Below are 24,441 nucleotides of genomic sequence, written 5' to 3' on the forward strand. Positions count from 1 at the left end.
TTTAGTTATCTATGTTCACCAGAAACGAGTAGCGATGAGGGCAAGGCTCAGTGACTGGGGGTTCATTGGAGACCTAAAGTTCTATACCATGTTTTTGAATGAACAGGACTGAAAGAGGGGATCAAAGCTGAGCGAAGGCTGAGACGAATTAGAATAGTCAGGAATCCAGAGATCATTAGTAATCTTAACCAGTGCAGTTTCGGTGCTGTGGAGGGAAAGATAGCCTGAAGGGTTCAAAGAAGAGGTTGGAGTTCAGATGTAGTTGCTATGACGACGTGTTCAAGAACTTAAAATGGAAGAATGAAATCAGAGCGGTGGAGAAAAAGGGGAACGTTAATCCGGGGCCATGGGGTGCAGTGGAGTGAAGTGGAGTAGGGGGCGGATTACACCAGTAACAGATTGGAATGAATGATGGGTGACTTGATACTGAAAAATGTTAAGGTGGATGTGAAAGTTTTCAAGAATAAAAAAAAAAAAAAAAAAACAGTACTGTTTTAAGTTTGGTGAAGTAATAGGTGAAGTAATAGACAGGTTTGGCAGTGACTAATGCATTCTTCTACTGAGACACATGGGCCAAGGTTGTAATGGGAGAGGGGATTAAAGAAGGAATAGCATTAATACAATTTGTTGTGATTTACAGTTTTGAGGTTAACACTGAGGAGCGCAGCGGTGTTTGGATTTTGAGAATTTGGCTGAGGTGATAAACATGACAACATTATGGTCAGAGATGGGAAAAGAATTGAGGTTAGTGCTATGGGGCAGTGCAGAAACAGTACAAACATGCTCTAGTGTGTGGCTTATGGAGTGGGGTGGAGAATATACATGCTGAGAAAAGTCAAAAGATTGCAGAAGTGGCAGGAAGTCTGCAACCAAAGGGCAAGTAGTAGAATCAACATAGATACCAAAACCAGCAATGAGTAACGTGTTTGGAAATGCTGCACAGATAGTGAAAATGAGCTGATATGTCCGAAAGCAAACAGAACCACATTTGTGAGGACGGTAGACAATAGAAAGAATGTGAAGTTAAACAATACTAAAGAATTTTACAGACAGGAATTCAACATTGGAGAATACAGATAAGTTCCCCATGTTTATCTAAAGGTCAGATTGATAAAAATCTGCTACCACACCACCTTTATGACTGCTACTTTATTTACACAGATACAAGAGACTAAGTGCCTTGATTAAATGTGCAGTCATTAGCTTGTTGCCGGGTTTCGGTCAAATATAACATGTTCAGATAAGAATCACAAATAAGGCCATTAATGAGAAACGATTTGTCGCTTATTGAGCTCGAACTGAACAACGCTACTGTTACTGAAGGAGTGATCTGAGAAGCAGATTTGGAATAGGATGAAACAGAGCCATATTAGCACCAGCTGGATGGCAGGGAAAGCATCTGCCAGTCCGTTGATGTAAGTGTTGGAGGTGACGGGACAGTTTCTTCTTTGGTTCTTAATCCTACCCACTCCAGCAGTTATTATTTTTGTTTGCACCTCTGCACATGCTGTTTCCTACCAAGCATATGCAGTTTGATTGTCCAAAATATAAACAAGTCGAACCACAGCGAACCTCACCAGAATAAAGTATTTCCTGCAGATGGGTGAATGAATGAATGAGTCATGCAGCACAGTGTAAGCACACACTCCTGTTCAAACAGTGTGTAAAATCCCACTGCTTCAGGATAATCAATGATCAATAGAAACCCTGTGACAGGAACAGACACCAGACCGAATGGTAGTTTTTCTATTTTTTTTTTTTATGTCAAGACAAGAAAAACACATTATGACAAAGAATAACCAAGGTCTTGTTATAGTGTTTCCACTTTGACATTGATTTTGCTTTATGTCTTATTCAATAAGATAAACGCAAGCGGATCAGGATGTGGTGTCAGTGACAAAAAGCAGAGGAGTGGCTATGCTAGAAGAGATTTGTAATATAAACAGAAGAAGGGAGCAGAGTGTAATGGCTGCTCTATAAATAGTGCAGTTAGTCTAGTTAGTGCATAGTGTCTGAAAGCAACAGAGAACCAGAAAGCTCTTTATTACTGTACACACTGACTGCTACCATAAAACATCTCCTCTGTGTAATCTCAACATTCCTCATCCGTGAGCTGATGTGCCAGAATTACACACTCGCTGCTGTTCAGGCTTCATCTCGGGTCTGTTTCTACTCTGTGTTTACAATTTTTACAATTTTCCCTTGTGTTTACAGTTTTGCTCTTTGTGTTATCCCCATTTGGAGTGAGTGTGTGATCACGGAGCTCTTCCAGCGTGATCTACAGAGTGTGCAAACCAATTACAGCTCCATGAAAATGGCTGGAATGATGATGACAGTTCATTTTCCCTAATATTGATAATCAAAATGATTCACATTAAGAAAACGACACAGTTTAAAAATGTGTACCAGGTATTATCCGAGTGTGTATTATTAACCAACTTTGGAATTGATCCTAATCATTTCTGGGTGTTTTCTCATTTGAGATGTTGATGATTCAGTAATGATTTGAACATTTACACTGAAAAGCATTTTAAATTGATCGAAATCTAATCACAACACAGGAAACTGGTGGTAAATTGTTATAAAATGCTTTGCATGTTGGAATACAGTCTGGTTAACTAAAGACACATCTTCATGTCTTCATCTACACACAAAATGCAAATACTGACCAGGTGTAAATGGAAAATGGACAGAGGACTCTGGAGTTAACAGTTCACATGTTGGCAATTCTCTATAAACACATGCAGTTAATCTGTTCCATTGTGAATAAAATCAACTGTTTCTAATGAACAAGAAGAAGAACGAACACCTACTTCATATCACACTGCATAAAACATTAAAAAATAGACAGAAGGTTATACTGGGGAAATATTCTGTGCTATCTATTGAGTCTCACTCACTTTCAGTAACCATTTTATCTCAGTCAGGGTCGAGGTGGATCTGGACATTACGTTGGGAACACTAGGCGTGAGGCAGGAACACACCCAATCCATCGCACAACTTCACACACTCATTCACACACTAATTTACACCTAAGAGTCATTTTTCTTAAGTACTTGCATGAATTGGGAGGTGGGCGGAAACCAGAGAACCTGGAAGAAACCCACACAGACTCGCACAGGAAAAAAAAACCCACACAGAAAAAAACATCAGATCGCGACAGAAGCTCCAGACAGACAGTAAGCTGAACTCATTATAAAACTAGGGAGTCTGGAACTATGAGGCAGCAGCACTACCCAGTGCACCACCAATCACTACCCATTATGACTCGATCATAAGGGTAACATCAGATTATAGTTAATCAACTCAGAAAATCGAATTCGCTACACAAATGCAATTTCAGTATCTCAGATTCAGCATTATTATATTCTCAGCACAGTGGTTAAAGTGAATACATTAATAAGCTAATAAGATTTCTTATGGCATTAACACGGCCTTGTGTCACCCATGGTTTAGTAAATCACAAGCAACAAATGGCACATTAATTGCTATTGTTGTACCAGGTGTGTCTGCAGTGGATGATGGATACAGGACAAGGTCTTTAGAATATCAAGTTCAGCAACAAATCCTTTTCAAATGAAACTATTGAGAAGGCTAAATTTATTGCTGATGTAAATCAAGTCAGCAAAGGAGTACAACCAGACTTAACTGTCATTTACGAGCTAACCAAACAACTAATGTAGGCAGTAGTAACAATTAAGTTAAGTTGTCTTTGTCACATATACATTACTGCACAGTGAAATTCTTCTTTTTTTTTGCATATCCTATCCTTGGGGGTTGGGGTCAGAGCGCAGGGTCAGCCATGATGCAGCGGCCCTTGAGCAGGGTGGGTTGGGGGCCTTGCTCAAGGGTCCAACAGTTGCAGCTTGGCGGTGCTGTGGCTTGAACCCCGATTTTACGGTCAATGGCCCAGAGCCTTAACCACTTGAGCTACCACCACCCCATTATTGAGCAATCATTCTGAGTATTGAGCAAACACTCTCGATAGCAAAACACACCCAGGGACAAAACTTAAACAGCTGTATAAATTAATATTAGAGGACAAGGGCCTATGTGACATAACTTTATCCAACAACAGTACACAAGAATTGTCTTTGAGAAGCATTACCATGTAGACTGGTATGAAGATGGGGGAACAAAGACAAATGTAGGCCTACTATTTCAGTACATTTCTTTCTTATACTTCCTTTCTATGGTTTCCTGATCACTTCATTCATCATTTTTTTTATCGTTTACTTTGAATAACCCTCTTTTGATACCACGCAGCACAGGGGATGTTTTTGTGAGCCTATCTTTGTTTTGTATTAAGTTCTCCATGAGTAATACATTTGATCAATCTTTACTGCTTTTTTTGTTGTTGAATTCAAACATTTGTGCAAAGAGGTCCTATCTTGTCCAGTCCCATGTTTATAACATATAACATTTGATAATATCTCCATCTAGGGTCAGTTTTGAACAGTCCGATTACTGACCATAACAAAGTGTTGTTAGTATTACATACCGTATGTTAGCTAGGTTACTTATTCAGCACAAAGGCTAATGTAATGTATAGGAGTAAGATCACAAACTGAAGCTTTCCAAGGGAAGTTACAAACATTTAAAAATGCAAATCATTTAATTTGAGTACAGTAGCACTTCAGTTAAAAAAAATATGTGTGTATGTAACACACCATTGTGTCTGAAAGCTTAGGAAAATCACCCCAAGCCTCATCACCTAGGAGAGGCCATATGACTGATTCCTGTATGCAGGCTTTGGGTTGCTTATCAGATGCACTACGTTGGCAGAGACTTTTACCTAGCAGTGAAGACAGATTGGTCCAGGTCAAGCCAAGAAATCGCAGCCCCCTCACACAGTATGACACAATAGAAAGCTTCATCTGTGCGTCTCTGACACTCTCTTACAGACTCATCCTAAGCAACATCTGATATACATTTCGGAGAGAGACAGGTATGCAGTGTGTGAGTGGGTGTGCATGTGTGGGTGGTGTCACATCTAAAATTTTCTAATCTTCTACTTCTACTGGCTCTTCATATTTGATCAAGAACACCTGATCAAGGACACCAGTCATTACTGTCAAAGTAAATCCCACCTCCTTCGGACTTAACTGGCTGATTCAGACAAACAGAGAGAGAAGTGGGATGCGCTTTCTTATCACGTCAGATCATTTTTCTCTTTGGTGTGCTTATTATACACCCCTCCGAAAGTACTGGAACGGCATTTTTTTTCCTGCACTCTAAAGACATTGGGGTTCAAGATCAAAATGGGAATGTGAGATTTCAGCTCAGAATTTCAGCTTTCCATTTCTTTCTTATTTATATCTAGGTGTGTTAAGCAACTTAGAAAATGGCACCTTCGGTTACAGACAACCCAATTTAATTTGAGCAGAAGTATTAGACAGAAAGTCATAAATAAATCTACTGCGTCTTTGTTCTCATATCCCTTGCTGGCTTGCAATAATTGCATCAAGCCACTGAGATCTCAAAACCGATGCATTCTTCTTTTGTGACATTTTTTCAGGCTTGTACTGCAGCTCCTTTCAGTTGTTTTGTGGTGTTTCTTCATTCAGTCTCCTCTTCAGGAGGTGATGTACAGCATAATTGGGTTAAGGTTTGGTGATTGACTTGGTTACTGCTTTTTGTCCCTGATGAAGTCCTTTGTTGTTTGGCAATGTGTTCAGAGTCTTTGTCTTGGTGTATCATGAAGATCCTCACACTTCTTTTTCGAACAGTGGATTGTGATACCTTCACCCCCTATCCTGTGGAGGTTGTTGGTGATGTCACTGGGTGTTGTTTTGTTTTCCAGTACTTTTGCATGGGACTGTATGTTCATGTTTACACTGGTTGCAGCTTTGAATCTCAACTCTCTAACAGATTAAGTAGCCTTCAGATAGCACCTCTCAATGCACATCTAGTGCTGATGATGCTGGTCTTCAAATTTACACTGAGTATGGTGAAAGTGACATGGCAAAGGCTTGGAGAGGCATCAGAATATATTTATAAATACCCTGTATGGACACTAAGGTTTGTGAACACCTGACCATCACAGCCATACGTGGACCTGGCTTGCACAATTGTTGACTCAAAGCTGAAAGCACACAACTGTGTAGAATGTCTTTGTATGCTGTAACATTACAATTTCCTTTCACTGGAACCAAGAGGCCCAAACCTGTTCCAGCGTGACAATACCCCTGTGTATCACAAAGACATGGTTTGCCAAAGGCTGGAGTGGAAGAACTCGAATGGTATACACAGAACCCCTTCATAAACCCCAGTGAACACCTCTGGGATGAACTGGAATGCTGTTGGACCCCAATAATGCTCTAAATGTGCAAATCCTCACAGCTACATTCCAAAATCCATGGGAAAGCCTTCCCAGATGAGTGGAGATTATTATAATAGCAAACGTGAATAATGATGGCCACGTGTCCACTGACCTTTGGGCATATAGTGTACATCAGTTCATTCCTGTTCTTTAATTTAATGTGCAGATGTAAAGCTACCAGTCTAAGAAATGTCATGAAGTAACGACTTATCCCTCATTGGAATCTACAACTGGGAGCAGGTGAGGACAAAAAAGAATGTCACTTTTAATGCAGTCAGTAACTAATGCAGCAAAAACAATGTGCAATTCATCGACCCATCAGGCACAGCGGGCCAAGACGAGCATTTTTTCAGCAGTCATAATAAGAGTTCTACATATGACTGCAAAATAGGATAAAACATAAAAAGTATGCACAACTGCATTGCTGAGTCCGTCCATCCATTTTCTGTACCACTTATCCTACACAGGATCATGCAGAAGCTGGAGCCTATCCCAAGAGACTAGAGCCACAAGGCTGTAGTCTATCCTGAGAACACTGGGCATAAACAGAAATGCTCTCTGGATGGGCAGTGCACCATCAACTTTAGCACAGTCAATTCATATGTTTTGGGGAGGTGTGTGATAACCGGAGAACCCAGAGCAAACCAACCAAGACACAGCAACAGTAACCTGTGGACCCTGAAGATGTGGGATGACAACACTACCCACAACACAGCAGGATTCACCTTGAAACCCTACTGTCTACCAAAAACTCTGAATTAAGCTTTGCTGTTTTATAGCACCATGTTTTGCACCAACTATTGGTCAGCCCATGACCTTTAACTTCTCATTATTTCTTAATTGTGAAAAGTATCAACTTTACATGGTTAATCAATTTAACAGATAACCTGATAAATGTAATTTGGATTGTCCTCAACTACTTTGCACTCTGCAGACTGAGGTCTATAGGTGTAAATTTTTCAGCCCGATCGAGGCATCAGTAGAGTTATAAGACTGCAGGCATACATAGATACTGTGTGTCCCTGCTTACAATAGGAATGAGAGAATGAGAGTTTCTTCCGTGGTTTTATCTGAGATTTAACTCTGTACTCATGATTCCTCACATGAATATCCATTTGTAGGGTATTCCAATATTTTGCTGATCCTGATAGGATTAACATGTTTATTCTGAGATAAAACTGTCCAGTTTGGAGGAAAAAAATTCTGTTTGTCTAGAAAGTCCTACGTAGCTAATTCATTAAACTGTCCTTACACACATACTGGGACACATTAAACTTTAATCTTTAATACAATACAGACAAATTTCCAAATCATGGTCTGTGAATGTTTTCAATTTGCATGTCCACAAAGTTCTCTGTATTTTTTACTTTACATGAATGACTGAAAGTTAATTGCTCTTCTGTTTGAGATGCTCAAGGGAACATTTTTTCCCCCCAATGACCATAAAAAGGAAACTTGAAGACATGTTGTATATATGAAATACAGCATTCTTTCTATAGCTCAGATGGCTGTGGAGTATTAACGTGCACAAGCCTACAGCATATCTTACAACTCTTTTTACCCAGCAGGACTGTTTTAACAAAAGTGGTCATTCTATAAGGTGTCGTCAGACGTGATCATAAAATGCACTAAATCCCTCCAATAAATTCCATGTCAGCAGTTACAACTGGGCTGTGACTAATAAATTAGGCTGCAAATAACACAATGCAGCAGTGTCTGAGTCAGAGAGCAGGACTGGAGCACACACCTCCGTGATATACAAGAGACTCAATAACCAAATGACAGTGGTGTGAGTGTACTAACAAAGTCCAATACTGCCTATACAAACTGACTTGCATATAAAAGATGCTCATTCATTCTTGCTTCGAAATGACATTTTCTTGTCTGACTTGTACAGGATGTATGACTTCCACTTCTCACATTTGGTGAAAGTCTTCTGTACTCTTACTCTTCTCGAAATGTGCTCTATTTTGCAATATTTACTACTTCTACATTGTCTTCTTATCTACAGAAGAGATTAGGAGATTATATAATAACAGAAAGGACGTGTCCAGCCACTGTGTGAGTAAAATGCTGAATGTCCAAATCCAATAACTGGCTGATTTGAGCATTTGATCAAAAATCAGACCAGGAAATGCCTTGACTCAATGACTCTGCATATTCTTTTGGGGTAAAATTAAGTCATTTTACTTTGTAAGACACATTAGGTGGAAGACACATTAGGCGCGCTCTCTTTCTCTCTGCTGTACATTTCACAGTTAATACATAAATCTGAATCCTGTTGGTCATCTAGCAATTTTACATTGCAATATCACTGAGATTTGGTTGACTATATGCTCTACTCTATAGTAGAGCATATAGTCAACCAAATCTCAGTGATATTGCAATACTTCAGGAAAAAGATACTTCAGGAAAGGAAACCGTTCAGTTAAAATTTATAGTGTGTGCTATACGTGAGCTGTGCTTTTCAGACTTTAACCCTTTTAATCAAATTCATATTGTTTGAATAATAGGTTCTTTACTTCCAAATGTAAACGTGTTATAAACTGAGTTATAAAATATTAGCTTGAAACATTTAATTTTTAAACTTTTTTCCCTGTAAGTAACTATATTGCACTCTGCCATGCTTATACATTTCTGACATTTTGGCTTTTAAATAAAAAAAAAAAAAAGACTAATGTGGATGGTAAACAATATACTAAATAAATAATAATAAAAAAAATGATTTGCTATAAATTTCTAAACATCCTTTGGATTAACAGTGTAATGAATACTACATTGCTGTATTGTTTTATGCACTGCATACAAGTAAGCAGACGTTAGCAAGCTAAAATAAACCATGGGAATGACTGACACTATGCACACACAAATACAGTTGTTAATCAGGACGCTAAATAAATTGCGAGTTGCTGATTAAAAGAGGCATTTAACATACATTAGGAAATGTCAGGGCAGCCGTTGTCTTTGTCTAGATTTATAGTACTGGCAAAAAAAAAAAACCCTGTCTTATGCCGGCTTCCATAGCATACGGTTTTTGGAGCAGAATTAATGCCCAGATCTGCTGCCTGTGTAGTGAACAGCCTTCAGGAATAGTGAAGAATTAATATGTGCAGTATATTACGATGTATCAAGATATTTCTTACACCTGAACGGCATTGCACAGCTATTTCTAATCTCTGTGAGACGATATGACAGACCACCTATTACATGCTGACAGAAGTCCGAGTAGTATTGATCATTTGTCCATATCCTTACACTAAGTTTGTCAGCCAGAAAGACAAAGCAAACATTGAGGGCCTTATGTGTTGTTGTGTGTGTGTGTATGTGTGTGTGCCACTTGAGCTGCCAGTTGTGTGCTGATAAGACCGACACTGACAGGCTCATTTATATGACTACATGGTCAGCAGCAGCTGGCTCAGGCTCACTGCGCTCCCACAAATTAGACTTTATGACCAGCTGAACTCATTGGGGGCGAACACACAAAGAGGCAATGCCATTTTCACAGCCCAGTTTTTACCACCACAACACCAGACAGACTTTATAACGCTAGTGCGAAAACAGACAAAAAGGACTAGTTGTGCCGTGTAAGTATATCTAACTGCGTCCATATACAGCAGGTCTTATTAACCATCCTGGCTCCTTACCAAAGCTGAATTAGCTTTACCAGCTGTTAATTGGCCGGCGTCTTTTAAGGGCTTCCTGGGTACACTCACGATCCTTTGTGAGCATGTGTGTCTGGGTTCATTTTACATAGCTTTAACTATCTGGAATCAGTCTTTATATCCGAAGTAAGCAGCCATGAGCTATTACTTAGTCATAACAATTTTTTTTGTCATCTGGGACACTTCAAAATCACTACCTCAACAGCTTAGCTAGATTAAGGAAGAGGGTGCTTGAGTAGGTGGCATTTTGTGACATTTCCTATTCGCAAGGAACCATTAAGTCAGCTGTGTAGTGCTTTATACCCAAGTTGTTAATACTGCAAACTGTATTAACAGGACAGACAACCATGAATACTTAATATATGCACAGCGAGTGAGATCAACGCCTGTAGAGGCAAATGATTTTAGCCACAATCAGCCATTAACAAAGCCACAATCTGTTCAATGTACAGTTTTTCACTATCCACCTACACTAAACATAGATGAGCAATGCCAAAAAAAAGATGAGATTGATTATTGTTTAATTATTTAACAAATAATATCCTTCAGTGATATGCACCCAGTGTGTGTAAGGTGTGTGTATGAAATAATCCTCATGGTATACTGGGTGTATACTGGGTGTATACTGGGGTAATTTGGCCGCTGCTGCTAATCCTGATGCTGGAATCCCAGTCATGTTAGTGTGTCTCCTGCTTTAACACGCTGGATTAACCCTTAACGAGCTTTAATGCTTTAAAACACTACAATGTGTCGACTCCAGGAGCAAGCGTCTCCATCAGAAAAATGCTATCCTTTGAAAAGATTTACATTATAAAGGCCCATCACTGCAATCTATCACTTTTAGTGAGTGCGTTACTAACAACAGTAATAAACAATTCGTTTCAAGTTGCAGAACCCGGAAACAGCACGCGCGGAGTGTGACTTCACAACCGCATAAATATTAGGTCATAAATAAATATTCAGTACTGCAGCTCGGGGTCTTAAACTAACGCATCGACAAGAAACGTTCATTAACATTTACGTAAATGACATGGCATAATAATCTTATTGGACTTATTGGTTTTATACGGTACTATACGGTACTATGCGGTTGTGTTGAGCACGAGCACACACAGCAATATTTGGGTCAACTGTGAGACCCACACACTGCCAATCTGTCGTTATATTTTAACCAAAACCAAGTCTCTTATCTGACTCTTGAGCCCGAACCGGTCATTAAGGAAACCCCACTAGTCTTTAAGATGAGGGATTGAGCACTGATATGATTTGTTCTGCGATATTAATCCTCTAAAAGGTTTTGCAGTGTGCCATAATAGGGACAAGGACAAAACGATTCAGCGTTATATTTATATATATATGTATATATATATAGTCTACACTTACAAATTTCTTCTGAATGATATTTCTCTTCGGCCTTTCCGTGCTCATCTTGCTCTCTTCAGATGAAGTCGTTAAGCGATCAGACAGCGAACATTAATTTTGATGAAACCCTTGTCGTTCCTAACACGTGACGATTTAAATCCCTGGTAAGCAATATGTCGAGGTAGACAGGCAATGTTATCCCGGCCGATTGCTGGATTAGTCTGTTCTTCTTGCGATCGAACAGTCGCAAGGGGAGAATCCAAAATTTACATATCCATGGCGATTAAACAGGAGGATCAATGCAGGAAACCACGGAAAATCCACGGAAAGCGTACGGAGTGTCTCTTTTCCATTTGTTTAAAAAACGTCTCGTCAGTCCTCGAAGCAGCGCCTCATTTCTCGTGGTCAAAACACAAAGCCAGTGTTCGGCCTCAGCCTTCGCATTTGGCGGCGTATCGTTGGATTTTTACATGCTGCGGCTGTCGGAGACACGAAAAGGCCGAATATAAAGTCGGGAATTGCGGTTTTCCTGCTCTTCTGCTCGCGCATATTGTGTAAACTCGACGGCCCCGATGCTGCCGCGACCTGCTGGCGTCTTTTCTTCTGCGCCTCAACCCTATAGCGCGCCGCCGCCATCTTCAGCGCCAAATTTAAACGGACATTCAGGTCAGTTGTCACGTAAGGGCCTCTTTATTACACTTTATATATTCTGGACAGAATGTAGCTGAAGTCTTCTTAGCTATAACTCAACTATACTCTTTGGGACACAGAAAACTCCATGGAGAAGAATTCTGAAGCGAAGAAATGAAATAAAGTTTATTGGCACTAAAGATGAATGCATTTTTCTCATTGGCTCCTTTTGTGTATTCTACATTGAAATGATTTCGGAATCAATTTTGGTTCATCTTGCATATAATACCCTTAACAATAAAAAAAGGATATATTTGAAGTTGGTGCTTCTTGTCTCCCACTGGGGCATCATGGAGAGTGCATAAGTCTATAAAGTTATCCTGAACACAGGGTCTAGGAAAACATTTGGGATTAAGTCTTGTGCCAAGGAGAGCTAGAATTTCTCTACTGTGAGGCCATAAATGGATCCCAGCTGTAATATATAATTCACTATTTAGAATTTGAAGACATCCAATGTGAGACAATTTGAGCCAAAAAGGGTTATGTCTAGACAACCGGGTCAGAGCATCTCTCTAAAAAAAAAAGAAGAAGCAGGTTTTGTGGGGTTTTCCTAGTATGTAGTGGCTATTACTTACCAAAAGTGGTCAGAGGACGGACAACCGGTGATCCAGCAACAAGGTCATGGGAACCCTCGGCTCACTGACGCTCTATTCAGCCATAGATATAAAATTCAGCCACTTCCTGTCTACCTTTGTCCTGGCATTCATGTGACACATCCCACCTACCTAAACATTGCTGAAGACCAAGTACTTTCCTTCATGATAACAGAATTCCCTAATGGCAATGGCCTCTTGTATTAGGATAATGCGCCAGTCATTAATAAAAAACATCTAGATTTGTAATTGTGTACCATTGACATACTCTTTTTGGATCTCTACACTGGTTTATTATTATTTTTATTATTATTATAGTATACACTTTTTTCTTGTACACATTTAATAGGTGTTCATTGTTTTTACAATCTAAAGCAATTCTACTTTCATGTCTAAATAAACAAATTACTTACTCAGTTATTTGCAACAAAAAACAGTTTTGCTTTATAACTGTACAATATAATCTATGTCAAGGAGTGAAAGTTCACTGTCTTTTGATTGAGGGCTAAAATTTTCCTTTTGTCATAGGAAGACCAGGCAATGGTGTGCATACATTTGTAGCAGACAGTTGTTAATGAAAATTCAGTAAAGAAAGTACATACTACAATATATATGATTCTGTCTGGTTTCTGTTTTTTTCTTTATGTTATCTCAGGGAGTTTTTACTCTCTCCTCAGGCTTGCTCATTAGGAATCGAAATCTACATGCAGGTTTTTTCTAATGCTGCCTTAAGAACAGATCTAGTGTTATACAATAAAATTAAACTGAATAACGAAGGTACACAGTGCAGCCCGGTGTACCCATCGATTCTTACCTAGCCAGATAACTAAAGGACAATCATTATCAAATGATGTTTCTTCTACCAACAACCTGAAACCTATTGATCTTCAGTAATTACTTGTCATAACAGTAATGTCTACAACACTGGTGGCTCAGTGGTAGGTTTCTCACCTACCATGCAGGCCTGGGTTCGATTCCCAGCCAATGGATACAGTGCCGGTCCCAAGCCCGGATAAAAATGGGAGGGTTGCGTCAGGAAGGGCATCCGGTGTAAAACCTGTGCCAAGTTGTTTTAAGGTCCAGTCCTCACACACGTAGGGAGCAGCCGAAAGATCAACAACAACCACAACAACAGTAATGTCTACAACTGCAGTTTTGTGCCTTGATGCAATTTGCATGTCCTCCATGAGGTAACATTAAATGCACTAAAAGATGACTAATAACCAGAGGATAGATAAATGCTGTTACTATTACAGTAATCAATACCTTAAATAGTTTCTTCCAAGTCAGAAGACGCATTGTAAATAATTTTAACACCGTTTCAGCCACAGATTTAAAATTCAAAATACCTGATGAGCTGGTAAGACTCTGCTAAATCTGATGCAACATCTGGAAATATATTTTGCATATATACCCTCAAAATCTGACTTATTTCAGCTGATTGTGCCTACATTCATTACTGACACATTGCACATTTCTCAGCTGTTATCGGTGAAATCTGACTTTATTCTAGGAAAAGATTTGCAGTGTGTGTTTGTAGTCCTTTATCATCCATGTCTGTGCTCTTGAAAGATTAATCATGTCTCCTGTCTGCCTTCCTGCAAGTGAGGCACGGGAGAAACGTTATCGTTCCAATGGGGCCTGAGGGCAAATGGGCTGCTTTAATTGGAACTGGGTTAAAAATAACCCAGAAAGAATCAGAGCTATAGCGTAGCTCAAGTACCAGTTCCATTACAGCACAAGCTGTGGGTCAGGAAGTGCCAAGGACAGGAAAAGCACACTGCAAGCACCTGGCACAACCTGTGGGATCTGTCATATGAAAGGATGTCACGTTTGAAACACTCAGATCTAATTTATACAAAGATACATACATACTGTATATCTCTGAGCAGTTGGGGAGTAACAGCCTTGTTCAAGGGCAATATTTTCAGCTCACAATCTCTAATTACATGAAAATAAGTTTAAAATAAGTAAGTCACTTTATGAATGAATGAATTAATGAATGAACAAACATCTTTAATGTCACTGTGTGTACACAGGGGTACAAAACAACAAAATGGGGTTAGTGAGATTTATTTATACCTTAAGAGATCTATCAATGTACAGTATAATATCTATTTTGTAGTTTACATCAAAGCATCCTCACTCTGTAGGACGGTATACTGGTCAGCACTGCTCTCTGTGCACTACTGTATTGTAGTTCAGTATTTTGTAGTGTATTGTCTGTCTCGTAGTGTTTTTGTACTGTCTGTTTCACACTGTCTGTAAAAGTTTGCACACATGGACTTTATGTGGAACTGTGTGATTGTACTTAGTCCCTAGCTCCTTGTTGTTTTTATGTGGTTTTAAGTCTTCATGTAGCACCAGGATCCTGCAGAAATGTTGTTTCCTTTCACTATGTACTGCACCAGATGGTTGAAATGACAATTAAAAACTTCTTGACTTGAGTTTGTTTGTAGCACCGCACTGTTGAATGCTCAGTTGTTCAGAAGGTGATGGAAAAACAAGGCTTGTTAGGAGATAATTATTTATGAATGGAATCTCCATTGTCAGCGCTTTTATAACTTTCAGAAGTAAACCTATAACTTAACGTTTTCTGGATGGAGGGGTTTGTGCTTTCAGGTTTCTCTATCCCATGTGAACTTCTTTTTGTCTTATTAACTAGGAGAAAGAGAAATTTGGTAAAGGAGTGATTATTGATGCTATAATGTACACTATATAGAAAAGAAGTATTGGGACACACCTCTTAATGGTTTTCATTTGTTTCAGTCAGACCCATTGGCACAAGTGTACTGTATGAAATCAAGCACCTAGCCGTGCAGTCTGCTTTTACAAACGTTTGTGGAAACAAATGGGTCGTTCTGAAGAGCTCAGTGAATTCATGTATGGTACTGTGATAGGATGCCACCTTTGTAATAAGACAGGTTTGTGAAATTTTGTCCCTGCTAGATATTTCACAGACAACTGGCATTATTGGAAAGTGGAAGCATTTAGAAACAGCAGCAACTTAGCCCTTAAACTGAAGATCACATCACCAAGGACAATGGCACGTGTCTGTTGGAGTGATGTAAAGCACACCGTCACTGGACTCTGGAGCAGTGGAAACCTGTTCTGTGGAGAGACAAATCACGCGTCTCTGTTTGGGAGTCTGATGGGCGAGTCTGGGTTTGGTACATACCAGGAGAACATTACCTGCCTGACTGCATTGTGCCAGCTATAAAGTTTGGTAGTGGAGAGATAATAGTATGGGGCTGTTCACAGGTTTGGCTAAGCCCCTTACTTCCAACAAAGGGAAACGTTAATGCTTTTGACTAATACTATGCTTCCAGCTTTGTGGAAACAGTTTAGAAAAGGCCCATTTCTACTCCAGCATGCCTGTGCCCTAGTGCACAATGCAAGGTCCATAAAATCATGGATGTGTTTGGTGTGTAATAACCTGACTGACCCACACAGAGCCCTGACTTCAACCCCATCGAACACCTTTGGGATTAAGTGGATGTTTTCGAGCCAGGTCTTTTCGTCCAACATCAGTGTCTGACCTCATAAATGCTCTACTGCATGAACTGGCAAAAATTCCTACACAAACACTTGAAAATGTTGTGGAAATCCTGCCCAGAATAGTGGAAGCTGTTATAGCTGCAAAAGTGAGATCAACTCCATATTAATGGTTATTTATTTAGAATTCATCCCTGTTGATGTAATGACCAGGTGTCACAATACTTTTGTCTATATAGAATATGTAATAAAGGAACTCACTTGGGTAATGAGTAATCCCATTGATTATCATTTTTTTCTGCTTTCATTCATTATACTCTAGATATACTGTGAATAAAGTGATTAAATATATTAAGGCATCAATTTAGCAGTAACTGAATTCTGACATGGAACACGAAGTCACATTAGAGAGTCTTAATGATTGAGACTGAGAAGTCATATCTGCATTAAGAACATTTTAATATTTGATGATATTTGTATCACAATGCTTTTGGAAAACACCCGATCTAAGTATTTAAGAAAATATTGATTTTCATAAGAATGAATTTACCTTTTTACAAAACTATCATCTTAACTTAGTACATTTGTAGTTGGCCTGTAAATCTAAAACTATATGAATGGGTTGGACCTACAGGTTGTGCCAGCAGGACAGTATGGGTTCAGGATGTTCAGGCTGAAAGCTCGAGCGCTTTGAAGCAGGCCAATATGAGACACCTGCCGACTCACATTATGCTTAGTTTTCCCCACAGATTTACAGGATTTTGCAAAACCTTACAAACGTAATTAAATGCTATTGTATTACTTGAAACTTTCAATTTCATGTACCTATGCAATGTAACATGATGCAAGGACATCACCAAATAATACTGTTATATTCCCTGCTCTCTGTGGAATTAATGAGGCAGATGGTGGGTACAGGAAAGTGAAACATCACAGCAGGCTGCTAGCATTAATTCAATCCAAGATTCTGCAGGATTCAGTGCTTGGCCTTGTCCATGCCTGTATATTTATATTATTAGTCTCTTTGGGCAGCTCTCGAAGGATAAAAGTGATGTAGTGTGTTTGAGTTAAAAGAGAAATACTGTTAATATTTTTAAGTTAATAGTTTGCATCTTTAAGAAGGGTTGAACCTTACTTTCTGAATGTAATCTGAATAACTATAACCAATAGCTTTCAAATAATTTAAATGCCTTTGCCTTAAATCCTGTGGATCCTCTCTGACCTTAACAGATCATTCTCCTTTTCTTACACATCCATACACACAGGCTGAGATGATCGAGCTGGTCCACGACACCATATTTGCCATATTAGCTGAACAATAATCAGCTGCCAGTCCGGGTCTACCAGTCCGTCCAGCTCAACCTGTGTTGTAGCAGCTGGTATCTTCTCACATCTGGATTTAATATTTAGTGGGGTTTACAAACTTGACACTGATCCGCACCTGAGATTAGTTCCATCCAAAAATAGTTCAGATTATCAGTATAAAGATTTTATTATCCTCCATAATCGAATCCATTACATTGTTTTTAAATATCGCTATGGCGCCTCCTCACGCCCATCTGAGGAACTACATCCTGCACAGTGTACTCTACTGTATTATGCTTATTACTTTAAAAAGAGAAAAGTGGACTTTTCTTACCATTTCTCACTGCGTGTTATAGTTTAATAAAGTGAACTTTAATCTTAATTACATGTGACTGATTAACAAAGTCAGTGTCAGGAGGTTCAGGTGACATGGTGAAGTGAAGGACACTGAAGCACTGGTCACTGATTCTTCAGTGACCAGTCGCTGCCACACCGCGGTAAAGCAGATGTATACCCCACATACACACTACACGGTATACATTCACGTTTTTTTGTATTGCATATAAGAAACAAATGCACAAAAATGCAAAAGGTTTTTTGTTACTGTGGATTGGACCAAAACCCCAGCTGAACTCCAGCTCGAATCCGAAATGCAGGTCTCGTTATCTAAAAAGTGCCAGATTTTTTGTTGCAACTAACTACTAATTACCTAAGATTACAGTGTATATACCAGTCAAAAGTTTGGACACACCTTCTAATTCAATGTTTTTTGTTTAGGGATTTATTTTCTACATTATTCTTTTATTATCTATATATATATAGATATATCTAATATCTAATATATATATATCTATTATATATATATATATATACGTAGTTTTAGCTACTACAGAAAATGGATAGAAATGAAAATCAATAATTTTTTTAATTGTGGGAATGGCACATAAAACCTACAGTCTATTATTTCTATCGACTACAACAATTTCTAATTAAGATTTTCTAATGATTTTTATTTAAAAAAGAAAAGGATTAAAAATCAATAATGTTTAATTGTAAAAGTTACACATGTAAAGGGAATTGAAAAAAAAAACATTAGTCAATCGTATTACCTACCGCAAATAGGTTTTAAAAAATAAGTGTTGTCCAAAAAACCCCCAAGCATATAGAATTTAAAAAAAAAAAAGACTATTGGAGTTACAGGTGTAAAACCAAATGCACTTGTACAGTATATTATTTCTATCAACTACAGCATGCCAGTTTTTATTAATATATAAGGAATTGAAATAATATGGTATAATGTAGTACCTTTGGTTTGATATGTGTAATGCCAATTAGATTAAAAAAGTGTCATTAAACTACAAAAACATTTGTTGCTGTTGTAGTTGATAGGATTAAGACTGTCAAACAAAGAGTTATTGATTGTTTCATTTAAAATAATAATAAAACACACTTAATTTCAGAATCTAATGTTTGTAGGTGATAGAAAGCAGAAACTGTATCATGTTGCAATTAGGTGTGTGTATATATATACAAATATATATATATATATATATATATATAACACTGACATTTTGAAATCTACTTGTTAGGATTGTATTTGATAAAAATAATTAAATATATTGTAGTGTGTGTTGTTTTGTAAGGGTGACTCCTACTTTGAGGAAATAAAAATACTTCATATACACAGTACAGCTCATTTAAAGATAAGCACTTTGTTATTTAGTTATTTATGTTTATTTTGTTAGTTGAGAAGACTATCCCAAGCTGAGTTGGTCATTTTTCTTTGCCTTTTCCTAGATCTGAGATTTACAGAATTAAATCTCCGAAATAAGACGGACATCCGACCTGTAGCAGAACGCTTTATGAACTTGGTGGAATTTTACATTGTCGCCCATGTCTTGCACTTTTTAGATGATCCCTTACTGACTCTATCTATATAAAGAGTCAGATACTTTCGTTTCCAAAGCATTGGCTTCAGCGAGCTCTAACTGGACATTGTAAAGGACCTGTAAAGCACACTCCAAAGTAAGAAATGCGTTTTTGTGCTTTATTTCTTTAGAAATAGAAGAGAGATTCTTAAATGTGTAGAGAGGTTTAGTATGCATTCGACTTTCATGCTTTTACTCACTGTACATGAAGTCTGATTGAGCAGAAACGGCAGTGTAGTCTCGCACCAAATCAGGTCCTATCTATAAGAATATTTATGCAAAATGACTCATCTGTGTTTAGGCCAAGAGAGCTGTGGGCTCCTGTAGTGTAAAGAAATCCAGGACAGTTTAATGATTTCTTTATTTGAATACATTAAACACACTTGAGGCCAAAGGTTTGCACACACACCTAGGCAGAGGCATTCAAACTAAAGTTTTATCAATTTTATGTAACCATACAGTTTCTTTAAGTCAATGAGGGCATCTACTTTTTATAATAACAGCTAAGAGACAGACTTATTTTTGCTCTTTTTCTTATATCAGATTTTTTACTGGGTTAAAATTTTACATGCACTGTTGCACCAGTCCCTTTTCCAGAAAACAAAACAAAACCATCATCCACCATATAACAGTGAAAATTCTAAAGAGATGGATGTCGACTTCAGTAGGACCCAAGTAGACTAACCCCCTGTGCATATCCATGGATCAACAAAAGCTCCAACTTTCTGTGTGCACATGATGTGGAAACTCTTCTGGACTCTCAACATTACCTACATAGCCAAGAAGGTCCAGTAGCAGCTTCAATATTTGCAGAGGCTAAAGAGAACCTCCCACCGCCCTCCCATCCTAACCTCCTACTACAGAGGGACACAGAGTCTCACTATAGCAGACTGTAAAAACAGCTGCTGTCACTTATAACAACTGCTGCATCCGCAAACCACCCGCAGTTGTGGATGACCCCTCTCATCTTGACTCTTGACTTGATAACATGATGCTGCCACCTACATGCTTCACAGTTGGGCTTGTGTTCTTTTGACTAAAAGCCTTGTCCTTTTTCCTCCATACATAGTAATGTTCATTATGGCTAAAGAGAACAAACTTGCTGGTGATTACCTTCAGAATCCATTCTTTATTATGACAGCCTTGGAGTAAGGTTTTTTCCATGTAAACCTCGGCATGTCAGGACCAGGCTACTGAGCTTTATAAACCAGGGTAGTTCATGCGCTCTAGGAGTCACAACCCATGCATGCAATAATTGTATTAATTCAGCTCAGTGACATTGTCTAACGGACATTTGGAGTACCTGAAACCCCCAAAATCTAGGGTTTGAGCCCTAGCACTGCCAAGCTACCGCTCTTGGGTCCTCGAGCACCTTAACCCTCCCTGCTCCAGGGGCACTATATCATGGCTGACCCTGCGCTCTGACCTCAGCTTTCTAATAAGCTGTTATATGTGAAAACTTTTCTTGGGGTGGTGGTAGCTCAAGTGGTTAAGGCTCTGGGTCACTGAGCAGAAGATCGGGGTTCAAGCCCCAGCACCGCCAAGCTGCCACCATTGGGCGCTTGAGCAAGGCCCCCATCCCACCCTGCTCCAGGGGCGCTGCATCATGGCTACCCCTGCGCTCTGACCCCAACCCGATCTAAGGTTTGTTCACACTCAGAGTTTCCTTGATAGGCTCCAGGTCCACCATGAGATCCAGATCCACCAAATATGATGTGATTACAGAAAATGACTAAATTAATTAGATGACCACCAGCCAGCATCTTTAATAAGCTACATTACCTTGATGTACCTTGATGCTTAATTCCTTAGGGAATTAAATGTTGTCTTTTACCTTCTTTTTCCTTCACCTACACAGATTATGGAGAAACCCTGCATATTGACCACCATGCTTGGACCAAAGGGTATCTACAAGTGTTTTAAACCATGCATCGAGACGCATTTCACAATAATCGAGTATGAGGAGTTTCTTGAAAGGAAGGAACATTTTGCAGAGAAGATCCGGGCCATCTTTGTGTGGGGTATGTACTTAAAGGTCAATAGGGAACTTTTACAAGCATTACCCAAACTTCAGGTTGTTGTGAATGGCGGTGTAGGAGTGGACCACCTGGACATACCGCTAATCAATAGTTTTGGAGTGAAGGTCTGCAACACTCCCCACATAGTTGACAATTCTACAGCGGACATTGGGATGGCGCTGATGTTGGCATCAGCAAGGAGAATACTTGAGGGTGAGAGTTCAAATTTTCAGTACATATGTACACTTATTTTATGAATACCACCATTCACAAGTTGCTATTTTATTTGTCATGCAGGACATAACTATTCAAAATACCATGAATCAGCATACCCGCCAGAGTCTACACTGGGCACAGAGGTCAGCGGTGCCATCTTGGGTATCATTGGTATGGGGCGAATCGGCTTTAAGGTTGCCAAAAGGGCTCAAAGTTTTGATATGCGAATCCTCTATCATAACAGGAATCGAAGGTAAGGACTCACATGTGTTGTACAGTACATTAAATAAGTTTGAACTATTATTAAAGAACCAGACATCTCTGGATTTATCTGTCAATAAAATGGTCTTTCTTAATTCAAGAAGGAGTTAAACCCAAATGTTGTCATCTCTGGCTATTATTTTCGGGTTAGAATATAAAACTGAACTTATAAATCAGAAAAAATAATAATAACCTTATATGTGAGACAATTAAAATATATTTTAACAAATGTTTAACAATGAAATACACATAGAAGTCATACTTGGGTTTGTTACCGGTTACATTTCTTTAAAGGGTTTTAAAATAATGTGAATAATACAGTTTATCTCAGAGGAAATGATATGTCCTGTGCACTAGTTCATTAAAAGCAAAAATTGTTTCTATACAGGATTAGTTTTATTTTTTAATCTGATTTCTTGATGATTACAGGACAGAGGAAGATGAGAGAGCTGTGGGTGCTGTGTATTGTGAGAAAATGGAGGAACTGCTGCAAAAGTCTGACTTTGTAATGATTGTCGTCAGTCTGTCTCCCCAGACACACAAGCTGATTGGCGCTAAAGAACTCGCCATGATGAAGCCCAGCAGTACCCTCATTAACATCAGCAGAGGTGAAGACATAATCTCTCAAAACTACAAGAAGGTTCATGCATTTTAACATAAAAATGAAATGGATAGCCTTACTATTTTGTTTCAATTTTTGTACCTGTCTTTTGTTTACTTGGTTTGTTGATCTGTCTTTGTGTAAAACCATCACTAGGGTGCCCTGTATACAATCAATTTGTTTGGTTGTAACAGGCTACAGTGGACCAGGTTTTTTCAGGTTTCCAGTCGGCCATGGTAGCCAGATAAGTGCTGCACTCTTCCTGGCCTTCAGTTCTTCTCTTCCTTTCTGTGGCAGGCCAAAAAGTTCTTTCCACAGCATCTCACAGCCTCTGGGCTTCTGTTTTTTCAGTCACAGCCTCTTAGTCATTCTCAGATTCACTCTGATCTCCCATTCATGTCTGATTGCATTATTTAGATCCTGACTTCACTTTGTGCTGAAGGCATCACTCCCTCCTTATAGATGGCAAACTGGTCTTTTCTGCTTATCCTGTTACATGTTACATGTCTGTGAGCATTGATAACACTTTGTCATGATGCCATCTGTACCTTTCTTTGTCAGTCTTATAACCTGAAAGGAGCCTAGACTATTTGGTCCAGCTGCTTCAGAAACCAACTTGCCTGAACATGGTCTGGACCGGTAATAGTAAAATCATCCAGTAATCACTCACATTGTTGGATTTTGGACTCCTGGGGAATTCTGTTGACTTTTGAAAGTACAGCAGCATATGCAGCTCCAAAAATGAAAAAAAGTTAACCTGCAAAATAAATACCATATTTTTGCTAATTGTATTTTTTTTCTTGTTAAGGTTTGGTTGTTGACCAAGATGCTTTGGTTGATGCTCTCCAAAAGAAAATCATAAAAGCTGCAGCACTCGATGTCACATATCCAGAGCCTCTACCACGGTACAGTACATTTTACTTAATTGGCTACTTCATATCAGAGATAAGAAGTTGTAAATGAATAAAATGCTTTAATCTAATTCTCTGTTGGTTAATATTGTTACAGGGATCACCCGTTATTGTCGTTTCCGAACGTAATTGTCTTACCACACATGGGGACGCACACTGTGGAGACCTCTCGGATCATGGTGGAGAAAATGGTCGTCAATGCCCTGGCAGTTCTTAATGGGGAACAGCCTCCAGATGAAGTGAAGATATAGATCACACCTTCCTGTGTCACAAGACTCACTTTTAAGCCTCATTTTACCAATCGTTAGAGCTACTTAATTAAATAACATTTCAAATACAATAAAGCCACGTTCACACATGCAATGAATTTATCAATGAAAGTTGCTGTATTGTGAAGTTGCCAGTAGGTGTTCCTACTGTAGTAATTAAGATTGTCTGTGGGTGGCACAACTAGCATTTCACATGACAACAAATCCATTTTCTTGCCACTAAAAATAAACATTCTGGAGAGAGAGCTTTGGTATATAAAATTCAGCAGTTTATATATGCATCAAACCAAAGGAGATAAAAGGGAAGCAGTATGTGTTCTTTTACACAGATCATGTGCACTCTACTGTCTTCACTCCCACTGCAAGTTACTGCACCAACTTATTCCATATTTGCTGCTGATGCTCATGTCACCATAAATCGAATTTCATAAAACTTTCATTGTGGTTGAATGATCTCTTGTTGCTTTGTTGCTGTGAGTCTCTGAATGTGTGAACGTAGCATAAGTAGAGTCATTGATAAACACTGTACAACACTGTAGGTGTAACTTTTGCAAATAAAGCATTTTGGAACTTTGGCCATATTAAAGGGCTATTTCTAATCTGATTTGTGCAACAATCTGAATGCAAAAAACTTGCACTAAAACAGTTTATATTTTTGTCTATTGAATTAGTCATTGTCAATAAATCAGATTGAATCCCAATAAAAAAAATAAATTTCAAACACTGAATAAATGTGTGTTCAGATTCTCTGCCCAGATTCTCTACAGGCAGGTTAGAGCATTTTACTGCATTTTTTTTGCCTTACAGC

The 24,441-nt window shown here is 38.8% G+C and overlaps 2 protein-coding genes across 8 annotated transcripts in view; one reads left to right on the top strand and one right to left on the bottom strand.

The window, feature by feature from the left end:
* Window positions 1-11,507, bottom strand: part of jarid2a (jumonji and AT-rich interaction domain containing 2a) — a 49,072-nt gene extending 37,565 nt beyond the window's left edge. For all 3 annotated transcript variants that reach the window (XM_058398550.1, XM_058398532.1, XM_058398541.1), the window contains exon 1: window positions 11,368-11,507. In XM_058398550.1, the coding sequence (XP_058254533.1) occupies window positions 11,368-11,412 (45 nt within the window). In that variant the 5' untranslated portion in view covers window positions 11,413-11,507. The remainder of the gene's footprint in view (window positions 1-11,367) is intronic.
* Window positions 11,508-11,871: 364 nt separating this feature from the next.
* Window positions 11,872-24,353, top strand: zgc:136493 (uncharacterized protein LOC692276 homolog). Of its 5 annotated transcripts, none has more exons than XR_009205717.1 (7): window positions 19,304-19,454; window positions 21,216-21,588; window positions 21,673-21,844; window positions 22,282-22,460; window positions 22,648-23,168; window positions 23,262-23,358; window positions 23,462-23,503. XR_009205717.1 is itself a non-coding variant. In XM_058398594.1 (6 exons), the coding sequence occupies exons 2-6, from the start codon at window positions 21,219-21,221 to the stop codon at window positions 23,613-23,615; spliced, it is 972 nt and encodes a 323-aa protein (XP_058254577.1). In that variant the 5' UTR covers window positions 11,872-12,012; window positions 21,216-21,218; the 3' UTR covers window positions 23,616-24,353. The 5 variants fall into 5 exon arrangements, 2 of the variants coding, with proteins under 2 accessions (XP_058254577.1, XP_058254566.1); XR_009205724.1 differs by having other exon boundaries at window positions 22,648-23,092; window positions 23,462-23,476; XM_058398594.1 differs by lacking the exons at window positions 19,304-19,454; window positions 22,648-23,168 and adding an exon at window positions 11,872-12,012 and having other exon boundaries at window positions 23,462-24,353.
* Window positions 24,354-24,441: the final 88 nt, after the last annotated feature.

Source organism: Hemibagrus wyckioides, linkage group LG01, assembly GCF_019097595.1.
Source record: "Hemibagrus wyckioides isolate EC202008001 linkage group LG01, SWU_Hwy_1.0, whole genome shotgun sequence".
NCBI classification, from domain to species: domain Eukaryota; kingdom Metazoa; phylum Chordata; class Actinopteri; order Siluriformes; family Bagridae; genus Hemibagrus; species Hemibagrus wyckioides.

Bases quoted from the DNA above. Each gene is read 5' to 3' on its own strand.
- zgc:136493 (XM_058398594.1), top strand. From the start codon at position 21,219: ATGGAGAAACCCTGCATATTGACCACCATGCTTGGACCAAAGGGTATC. The intron at 21,845-22,281 runs GTAAGGACTCAC...TGATGATTACAG, and splicing joins TATCATAACAGGAATCGAAG to GACAGAGGAAGATGAGAGAG. The intron at 22,461-23,261 runs GTGAAGACATAA...TTTCTTGTTAAG, and splicing joins CCTCATTAACATCAGCAGAG to GTTTGGTTGTTGACCAAGAT.